We start from the raw sequence: 11,109 nt of genomic DNA, 5'->3' as shown, positions 1-11,109 counted from the left end.
GAGCAAATACGAAAATAACTAGGTTAACATACCTTTTTTTAAATAATATATAATATACCTGATTAATCTAAATAAGGTGGGGAGCAATACACTTTCATGTATAATCAGCTGTTGGACCCTTTGCCATTCGCGATGAGAAAAAAAAACTTGTTTGATTGGCCCTTTTTTTTTTTTCAAAATTGAATTATGATCTACAGCTCAAGTTGCCACAAAGCATTTTTTTTTTTATTCTATTGTTGTCTAGGTAAAGCCAACTTTTATTGAGAGCTACTACAACTGCTCGTATCAATGACAGCTCTGCCATGGAATAGCCATGGGTGGTTTCGGTTGGGTTTTCTTTTTTAACCCCAAAAAAAAAAAAAGATAGGGGTAAAGCACTTTTGGTACAACCGAAACAAAAATGCAGAGAACAAAAAAAAAAAGGGTTCGTTTAGACTCAACCTTTTGTTATGGCAATTAAGAATACGCCGTTTAAATGGGGCATATGATGACCATAAGAGGGGGGGGGGGCTTGAGCTTTAGGTATTTTTTTTTTATTGACATTTAAAAAACCAAAGACCCCCTCTTACATACATAAACATTTCAAACCCTTTTATTTTTCTAAATTATACCAACCATCGACCCTAAGACGATGTACACACACAACATTCGATACATCTTTAAGTTGAATTTTCGAGTTGACGACAACATGTAAATGTTGCAACTTTTCGACTGGCTGCTTTGACCTAAATCCTATATTGGTCGTGAATGTGTAATCTAATCAATGCCGTAACAAACGATATCCAGCCAATAGGAACCAAAACTTGTCCAAGTGCAAAAGGTTATACACACACACACAAGATCCTAGTGTTAAATAAATGCATCAAGATTATTTTTTTGAAATCCATCCGAGAAAGGACTACAGTCGATGTTTGTCTTTATCCACGTACAAAAAATTATCACATTTTGTATTCGGTTTTGTCCGACCAATGTCTTTTTGCTGATCGACGCTTTGGAAAGCCAGTTGGCGCCTAGCAGACGACACAAATGTCAATCAAGTTTCGCATTCCCCACTGTTTTTCGTTATCTCGATCGTTTGTAAAACCCGGCCTTATGTGTTTTTTTTTTTTTTTTTATCAATTGGCCAGAAGCCCCCCCAACGTATGAATGAAGCAATAGCCTACCGGATTATGTTTAAATAACCTTTGAAACTTCTTTGTTGTTGTTGCTGCCCAGGTTGATCGCCAGCGATTTGTGTGGGATTTTGTGTCGCCCTCTGATGATTTTTTCCGGCGAAACATCTTTTGACTGAACCGTTACAGAAAATAGTTGTACTAGAACATGAAAAAAAATAAAATAAAAATACAGTATTGTCAAATGGCTGTATTCACGGTCGGTTGCGTCCTTGATTTTGTTTCCATTTCAATGGGAAAAAGACCACCCTCTATCGTTCTGCTTTGGACAAACTATTTACTTTTTGTTTTTCATAATGTCGATTATGATCGAACATCGGGTTTCACGGTTGACGGGAAAAACAGGTCGAGCTATGTCAAACGATTTTTTTTTTAAGTTAAAGGGACCATCATTTGCATAATGCAAATCGCTCTGTGGCAAAAGTGGCCAAATGTCGTGAATGAGGACACTGTTTCTATGGGCAGTTACGTCACGACCATATATAGAGGTCGTCGAGGACGATAATTAAAAAAAAGGTTCCCTTTTCCACTCACGTTCCAACATCAAAAAGGTAAAAGAAAAAAAACATTTTATGGTTTTTCCCCATCAGGTTTTTTTCAAAACATTGTCCCATTATCTTTCCCAGAAATCCGATAACAAAAGAATTTCTGTTTTTGCTGTCCCATTTTTCAAATTGACCATTTGATTTGCACACACAGTTTTATCCGAAAAGACAAGAAATGACGCGATAATCGTTTTTTTCCGTTTTATTATTATTGTGTCCATCTTTTTTTTTTATTTATCCGAACATTCGTATTATAAGCGCTTTTTTTTCTCACTTGCATTCTTCTTTCTTATCTTGCAAAAATACAAAAAAACAATTGGGCGGCGAGCAGTACACGAAAAACACACACACACACACACACACTTGTAAATTTTCTATGTATAATAATAGTAAGTTATGTGGGGGGAGGGTGGGGGACATCATCATCACATCATCTCGCGTTCATGAGGGGGTAGCAGAGTGAGGGGGAAATTTCTCCGTTTGAATTGAGGGGGGCTATTGCATATAAACTGTGTGTACTAGATTTTCTGTATATTGGACAGATTTAACATATTGAGTTGTATTTGAATTTGTCTTTAAGCGTTTAAAGAGAGGTAATCTTGGCAAAAAGACGTGGTTTTTCTTTCCTGAGCAGATTTTTTTTTCCAGAAACAAAAACAAAAAAAAGTGTATTTTTTTTTTGTTTGTGTTTTTTTTTTTTTTTGTGAAAGAATTCTGACCTGGTTGCAAAAATTGGACATTCAATGGAACGACAGATGATGTGTGGATGTGACCATATCGATGAACGATTCAACACACGCAAGTACAATTAAACGGGCCACGCAAAAAAAGAATTTAAGCCACAAAAAAAAACGACGAATTTACAAATGTATACCGCTGATGATCCCCAAGCTTTTCAATCGTTTAAAAAAAAAAACACATCGAGAGAGAAATGTAACTTATGAAAAAGAAAAGCTCGCTGTATAAACTGATCTTCCCTCTCCAAGAAATTGTTTTTCGCAACCCAGAAAAAAAAAAATATGAACAAGGCACTGTGATGATGCACAATTAAAATGAGTTGAACCGAAGAAAACTAGAAAAGCAAACCCCTACGCAAAAAAGGAGAAAAAAAAATTAACTGATATGTTATCTCTTGGATAATTATTAAACCCAATTAAAGTTTTAAGTCGAGCGAAAGAAAAAAAAGACATGGCTGCATAAACAAAAAAAAGGCACTTGCTGTGTTGACGCGAAATGAAAAGAATAAATTCGAAAACAAAACGGAGGCTATGAACGACACAGTTTTAGACACGAGAAAATCACATATAAACGCACACACGCGGTGTGTGCGGTGCTAGTAGTTTTTTTGGACACTTGAATCCCATCACTCGCAGAAAGGAAGAAACGCACACACAATTCACTTTTGTACCATCGGGCGGGATTATTGAGACACGTTACAAATATTTATGATAACTGAGGGTAGAGGAGACGCATACCACATTAATTGCCCATCCGAATAGATTATATAAATGTGTATATATATATGTATATATATATAATAGAAACTGTATGTGTGTGTGGTGTTGCGTACGATAAACAGAAAGAAGAAAAAAAAAATTAACCAAAATTAAATCTTGCCATTTTGCGTGTGTGTATGTAGAGCGAAAAAAAAATTTGGGGGGAGGGGAACAAAAATCTATTTGAAAGCGAACTCCGAGTCGCTCGAAAAGAACAAAAACTTGTTTTTTTTTTCCTTCAGATTTTTACTTTTTAAACGAAAAATTTAATTTTTTTTTTAGTTTGTACATTTTTTCCCCGTGTTTACCGCTGTTGTAGAGAAAAGGGGAAAAACAAAATTAAGAAAAACGGATTATTTACGGGAACCATTAAAGTTAAACGCCCCGAACAAAAAAAAAAGGGAATACCGACTTTTTCTTTTCTACAAGGAAAAACAAAAATTCTAAGCCGATAAATCCCGCCAAAAATTGTTTAAACTCAAAAAAACCTATTCCGCATATGTGTGCGCGCGCATTTCAAAAAAAAAAAAAAATGAAAAAAATAAAGCTTGATTTTGTTAAAGTTAGTTTCACTTTTAATTTAAAAAAAAAAGGTGAAGAAAAATTGTGGTCTACTTAATTCGAATAATTTTTCATTCGTAGTTCTTAACGCCGGCGTTGTAAAAGCGCCAATCTCTTCCTTAGCATTTCTTGGCGTTTTTGGAGGGCGTCTTTATCGGAAACAAATTGTTTCTCTCTGTTAGTCAAACCTTGACAAAAATTGGCGGCTTTCTTCAAAATGACGACTTTGGCCGCTCGATCGGTCGCTTCCAAGTCGGGAATGAGCGACCGAAGAAATTCGAAAGCGTTACGCAAATCGACTCGTCGTTGACGCTCCATCGAATTGTGCTGCGAGCGTTTTTCGCAGCTGTCCTCCGAATCGCTGGCCGCCCTCGAGCAACGCTTCCGCGGGGAACTGGAACCACTTTCGCCGGAAGACCGCGGTCTCTTACTGCTGTTGCTACTGTTGCTGCTGCTACTCCGCTCGCTGTGGCTCATTTTACCGCTCAACTTGATATCACCCGATTTCTTAGACGACGTATGATGGTCAGAATGTTTGCGCTGCTGTGCCGCCGACGCAACAGCCAACTGCAATTGTTGTCTCACCAACGCGGACGGATGCGATGGAAGAGCTTTGCGCATCAAAACTTGCCCCGATGATGAAGCAGCAGGTGTACCTCCAACTGAAATGAACGTCGAGGGGTTAAACATTTAAAAAAAATAAGATGCAATCAAGACTGGACCTACCTTTCAATTTAAGTCGGAGCGGAGCGTGACTGACGGCCGTAGTGTTGGTAGGAGACGCCACATTACCGGCAGATAATGACTTGCCGGTTGTTGCGGTCATGGCAGCCGCAGCCGCAGACGGATTCATACGCAGAACTTCACCCAATGACACGACATCAATTTCTTCTTCTATAAAATGTTTAATGGGGGAAAAAAAACGGAGAAGGTTAGCCAAAAACGTTCAGACAAAATGCCCAAAAAAGGATCGTCTGCTGTGACGCAATCGCATAACCCTACAAGAGGAAAGGTAATAAAAATAAAAGGGCGGGAATTGAAAAAAAAAAAACGCACGGTCGAGCTATTTCAAGGACATCAGCGTGAATGGACCCAAAACACTGCGCGATTTACAACAGATAGCCTCGAGCACCCGCCGCTTTAAATATTGAAATAAACATCAGTCCATGTGTGGAGAATTGCCCGCGAGGCGAACGAAATTCTAAGTCCACGCCAAAGAAGAATGTCGTGATGAAGAGGAAGAAAATAAAAACCGCCAGACAGTCACGTGATCGTGAGACTCGCGTTCAATACATCCCAAAGTGCGCGGCAAAATCCCAACAGCTTCCCAACCGCTGCGTCATTGACGTACCCATACTGCGTTTGCGCGGGCAGGCCGTCCTTGGAAAGGGACCGAGACATTCCCCTCCTATTTTGCCAACAACATATGGCGAAATTTTTTTAACTGGAATTAACCCTCTGCCACCTGGCGGATTGAATGAAATGCAAACTTTTCTCTCGTTTAAAAAGGCGCCCCGTGAGTCACGAAGGAAGTGGGTAGGGATTTACAAGAAAAAAAAAAATGCCGGCAAGTTACAGTTGACTGCCGCATAGCGGCGCTACTAGTCTTTCAAGGTTTGCCACTTTTTTCATGAATCCAATCGCAGTATGAAAAAAAAAATCTCTTCAAGGTCGCTAACAAATACGCCAATTCCGCATAACCGGATCTGCACGATATATTTCTGCCTTACGCAATTAAGCGTGAAAACAAACAAGAAAAAAAATTGGCTTACCTGAGTCGGAAGGTGTCGGTGCTCCAAGGTCGAATGGTATAGCCAAATTATCAGACAGAACAGGCCTTCTTTGAGTGTGATACGAATGATCACTGTGGCTATAACTGTGATCGGGAATGAGCGATAAATTCGAAGATGACACCGTCTTGACGAGCGATTTGTTGTTGGCCATTTTACGCATCTGATGACTCCGCACAGGATGAATATTTGGAGGCAAAGTGGGTTGATAATTCATCATAGGTGGATCTTCATCCGATTCAGATTCATCGCCAGATGAGGATGAAGACGAATGATGAATCTTGTTGCTGCCTTCATCGCTTGTCAATTGATCAGCATCTAATTCAGAGTCGGACAAGGAGATTGGAGTTTCAGGTCTGACGGAGCCCAGCGTATCGAGTCGGGTTCGGCAACCACCAACAACTGGTAAAACGCAAGGCATGGTCAAAACGGTCGATTCCGGTGGACTGGAAGACAATAAACAAGGCAGCTGAACCAAATCTTTTTTACTGCGATGTTCTTCAGCCGGGCAATGTCCAGCCCACATGCAATCATGTCTCAATTCATTAACGTCGCACTTGTTTTCAGAGAGAATGTCTGGCACGATGGCATCAGATTGTAAATCGCCAAACCAAGAATCGGGATCGAGATTGTCGAAAAACAGCGGCAAATCCAATCCGCTAATCAATTCGTCTAAACCCAAATCGAGATCTTCATCGATGACTGATGTCGTTTCTTTCTTCATGTCGTTGTCGTTGCTTCGAGATGGTGAAACGGGCGGTGTCATGTCGCACGGCCCTGTCGACGAAAGCAAAAGGTCACTGTGACCGAAAAATAGCGATTCGCACATTGACGAAAAACTTGTCGCCGCCATGATCACTTTTGCCCGGGAAAACAAAATGTTTCGAGTTTTTATTTTATTTTTTTTATTTTGTTAAAGGAGTTTTCAACACAAACACGCGGAGCTACACTCACAGGCCCTGTGAATAGCAGGCAAAAAAAAAGGCGAATTAGAAAGAAGTCAAAGCCGGTTTCTGAAGAAATGCACAACACCAACGGCAAAAGAAAAATAAACTTACCGTGACATTCGTTGTAAAGTGGAGAAACAATTGCCGATAATCCGTAATATGATTTGTGCACTTAATTTTCTTATTTTCGTCGTCGAGTGAAGTCGAGCCGGAAAGAATCGAATTCTGGTAGAAATGTTGTGTTAAATGTTTTTTCTATAGACGTTTCGAGAGACGATGTTACCGGCTCGGCATCCACCCTGTGACTGGCTTGCAGCGAGACGAGACTGGCCGTCTAAGAGAGAGACGCAGACACACACTCATCCCGCCTTCTTTCCTATCGTAGGGGTGGGTAAGAGATGGCCCTTAGGGCGTGTTTTTTCCCTCGTCATACCATGTATCGCTCCGCCACTATGAAAGAAATAGTTCCATCTACTACTTTATCTGCATTATTCGCCATTTTGGACAATTGTCATGATGACAAAGTTTCACCAACAACATTCTAATGCAGTAAACAGTTGTTTGATAAAGATTTCGTAATCGAAAAGTGATTACTTTCAGTAAAATGCGATTAGCCGGTCACAGTTAACGTGTCCTGCACCGGCATGTTGGACGCGTAGGAAGCAAAAAAGTAGTTGAGCACTAAAACGCGGAATAAGCGACTTGTGTATCTATTTTTCGAATAATAATTCACCAGATTTTACAGAGTCTTTTTTTTTGGAGGGAAAAAAGAGCATCTTTCTAGAAACCATTTTCCTTTCCTCAATTTCGCTGATTATTAACAACCAGTTTTTTTCTACCCCCCCCACCCCCTCAAGTACCTAAAGGGGGGAAACGAGTTAATCCCATTTTTTCAAACCCATACCCCTCTCTCATTCCTTACTCTTCCTTAGTTTATTTCATCCCATTTGACCTTGCTTGTTTTTTTTAAAATAAAGTCAAACAAAATGTTTCTAGAATTTGTTGTTTTTCTGACTAAATCGGGAAACCATGTTGTTACGTCATTCCCAATAGGGTCGCCCGAATGACACTTGTTATATAGCCGCCTTTAAAAAACAAGTGTGTAACACGAGTTGAAACAGCTTTTTAAAGAGCTGTCTGCTAAAGAGATTGTCTTCCCCTATCTTTTTTGTTTTTCAAATTAAAGCAAACAATTACGTGTTCATAGTTCATGAAAAAGAACAGTAGAATTAACATTTCCGGCTCTTGAAAATCATTTAGAATACATATTTGTTGGCGAATAAGGGAAAATCAGACGCTATTTTTTTTTTGTTTCTCCTCCTAACCCCAAGAAAAAGCCAGACATGATGGGGTGAATGTTAGACCATATAAAAAAAAAAATGGGTCCACACACACATACACACACACAAACACAGTCCAATAGTTGTGGCCCATACATGCCTGGACGATTTCCAGACGGTGGGTTTTTGGAAGAAAAAGAAAATGGTTGGTGGATTCCCTTACCTCCCCAAGGGGATTGTGTTTCCTCCCTATACAACCCCCCCCCCTCCCCATCTTCTTGTATTTTTCTTACTCTTCCCTTTCATGCCCCATCTTTTTTTTTATGATTTTTTTTGTACCCCCCATTTTTTTTTTTTTCTTTAAGACGCGGGTTCCCAAAAAAAAAAAAAAGATGGCGGAATACAACATTTTAGGGAAGAAAACAGGAGCGCCTCTAGGCTCAGAAATCTCACTCTACCTCTTCTCGTCTGTATGTCGAAATATCATAACTTTTTTTTAGGGGGGAAAAGAGTTAACAATAAAAAGCAGAGGGGTTATATTGCAATCGCGTTTGGAATGTTGAAATCATTCATCTTGAATAGAAAGATTTCATCACCCTAAAAAAAATTGAAACTGAGAAAAGGATTAAAAACAAAATAGGGGCAGATATCGATCAATATTTAGTCTCAATGTCACAAAAGAAAATGGCGGACAATAAGACTAAATACACAAAACACACGGATTTAGAAGAAGTGGGGATTTGTTATGGTCAATACTAGTGTACGCTGATGACCAGATCTTGTCGACACTCATTTGTTCTCAACACTAATCCTCCACCTCGGTTCCTCAGGTATCAGTGATGGCATTTTTCTTGGAAATTCGAGAATAAAAAGAAGATGTTTGCACAAGAAATGGAAGCTGAATGTGGGAAACTGTAGTCACAATCTCACCGGAAACAACTCATTTTCTCGAAATCTTTTTTAATTTAGTCCTCATTAGTATCACCAGTTTTCCCCCCAAAAGAACGACAAAAAGAAAGGAGCTCAATTTGACTAAATTTCGACAGTTTCATTAAATAGCCCCCTTTTTTTTTCAGCATTTATTTTTGCGTGTGATATTTTTTAACACACGTGACGAAACCCGTATCCGGTTCTATTATTCATCACAACAGCAGCACATGCGGTACACAAAAACAGACGTTTCATTCTACAAGCTGGCGCGTGTGTCTGTTATACAAAGCTGGTAGCAACATCCGACTAAAATGAGACTCTCAATATTGATTTGAGGGATAATGTCTCTCAGTTAACGGGGAGAAACAAGTGGTGCTAAATGATATGTCACCTGTCTTCCCCTTATTTTAAATGATTGCATTTTGTTTCATCTATTTTCCTCCCCCCAAAATGGTGGAATAGATCCACAGCTGTCCGGTTGTTTGCGGTTATTGCAGACGGAAGAGAATGTCGCGCCATTTTTGTTTTCCATTCCTACTGTACAGGTGTGCAGAGTCTAGACACACGTTGACAAGGACGAACTTAACTGTTTTGCATTTCGAGTCGTTTTTCTTTTCTTTCAGAGGTTAAAGTAAAAAAAAAAAAGAGGGGGGTATAAATATTAACTCACTTGTCCGCCTCCTTTCTCCGCCCATTGACTAACTAAGAAAAAAAAAATCGTAATGTAGTAATACCTACAGTTAGGTCATAAACGATGTCGTAAAAGAGTAGAAATTTTATCAGGTAACGCACGGCCATGTAATCGAAAAAAACAAAAATGGACCTTTGACCGGAAAAAAAAAAAAAATTATCGCCATTGATGAACGACTTGTGAACAGCTGGTGCCACTAGGTGGCGAAAAATGTCGTTTTTCATTCAGATAATTTGAATCCCATTCTCCAATATCAATGGCAAACATTTTGGATAAACTTCCGGTGAAGACACTTAGGTGTCCTCTTTTATTTTCGAGTGACCATTTTTATTTTTTTTTTCTTACACTATTTTATTGACAATCAAAGGCAACGGTGTCGTATACCTTTAGGGCCATTTTCAAGTGCCGGACATGTCACAATAACAAAAAGGGATCGTTCTCTCTCTTGTGTGTTTTACTTGAAAAGAACTGAATCATAGGATCGCCTTTCCAATAAAACTGGAGAAAGGGTATTAAAAAATAAAGTTCAATTTTGTGAACAAAGAAAAACGGATGTGCTCGTTATATAATAATGGTAACATAATTAGTAGCAACCGGTTTCTATTGGTTACACTTTCTTGTAATACATTTTCAATTCGAAAATAGGCCGTCAAAAAAAAAATATTCCACAATTATCCAATCCGGAAATCCAATCAACTTAACAAACGAATTCATTATAATTTCTTTAAGGAAAGGGGGAAAAAATGCTGACCTACCCTTAAAATTAGAAATAATTTTTTAAAAAACATTTTCTGTTTGGTCAATGTTATCTCATCTGTTTGGTATCGTCTTATGTGTTGGCTAACTTCTTAAGGGATACGTTACACGCTACATAAAGCAAGTCATGTATACTCGTTTTGTTGTGACTGTTGCATTTAAACATTTATCTTTTTGAAGTACAAATGTCTAGAATTTATTTCTTTTTTTTTTGCTGACTTGGGCTTCTCATTTTAATCGGAATAGATAAAAAAAAATAAAATAAATTTTTCACACCGCTAGTTTTATCTATTAGCAAATAGCATCTCGCTGCGTGTATCGAGTTACAACAACAGACTTTCTCGTTTTGTGTCAATACGTTTCCCCCATATTTTTTTTTCTGCCGATATACGACACTTGAAAAAAAAAAAAAGCGGCGGCGGCGGCATTTAAAGAGACTCCCCCCCCCCCTTACAAAATAAAAAAAAATGCAATTGACCTTAGATGACCTTATTTTTTTTTTTTTACTATCACCACCAATAGCGCACAACTGCACGTGCGGCAATAAAACAAAGTGTCTACACCTTTTCAGTGCAATTGATTTGTCTGATTTGTTTTTTTGGAATCAAAACAAAATTGTTGAAAAAAAAAAATGTGTGGTTACGAAATCGAAAATGTTCAACAGCTGTGACAGGCGGTGCTATTTAAAAAACAAGAAAAGAAATCTGTGTTTCAAACGGCTCGTATTTTGTTCGATACTATAAAACACAAGCCTCAACTTACATCCCTTTGCTGCGTTCCAGACATGTGTTTTCCATTTTCTTGGGCGCTATTTTTTTTTCTTTCTGGGACATTGGTGGTGAACAAAAAAAAAATGTCCATCCCAAAAAATATTGATAAAGCACGTTCGTCGTTATCGCGTGTATTAATATATGCATATGTAAATATCTTTTTATCCCCCC

General features: G+C 38.6%; 1 protein-coding gene and 1 long non-coding RNA gene across 2 annotated transcripts; one reads left to right on the top strand and one right to left on the bottom strand.

Moving 5' to 3' along the window:
- Positions 1-1,904: 1,904 nt before the first annotated feature.
- Positions 1,905-6,937, bottom strand: LOC116918262 (myc protein). Its single transcript, XM_045171285.1, has 4 exons — positions 6,623-6,937; positions 5,547-6,523; positions 4,501-4,668; positions 1,905-4,436 (listed from the first exon to the last, which is right to left on the bottom strand). Exons 2-4 carry the CDS (start codon positions 6,415-6,417, stop codon positions 3,859-3,861), a joined length of 1,617 nt encoding a protein of 538 aa, XP_045027220.1. The 5' UTR covers positions 6,418-6,523; positions 6,623-6,937; the 3' UTR covers positions 1,905-3,858.
- Positions 6,938-9,335: 2,398 nt separating this feature from the next.
- Positions 9,336-10,367, top strand: LOC116918270. Its single transcript, XR_004391470.2, has 2 exons — positions 9,336-9,986; positions 10,058-10,367. It is a non-coding gene; the product is annotated as an uncharacterized LOC116918270 (long non-coding RNA).
- Positions 10,368-11,109: the final 742 nt, after the last annotated feature.

The sequence above is a fragment of the Daphnia magna genome, linkage group LG3 (genome assembly GCF_020631705.1).
Source record: "Daphnia magna isolate NIES linkage group LG3, ASM2063170v1.1, whole genome shotgun sequence".
Taxonomy (NCBI): domain Eukaryota; kingdom Metazoa; phylum Arthropoda; class Branchiopoda; order Diplostraca; family Daphniidae; genus Daphnia; species Daphnia magna.
Note: the sequence above shows the minus strand (reverse complement) of the source record. Positions and strands in the feature narration are given on the sequence as shown.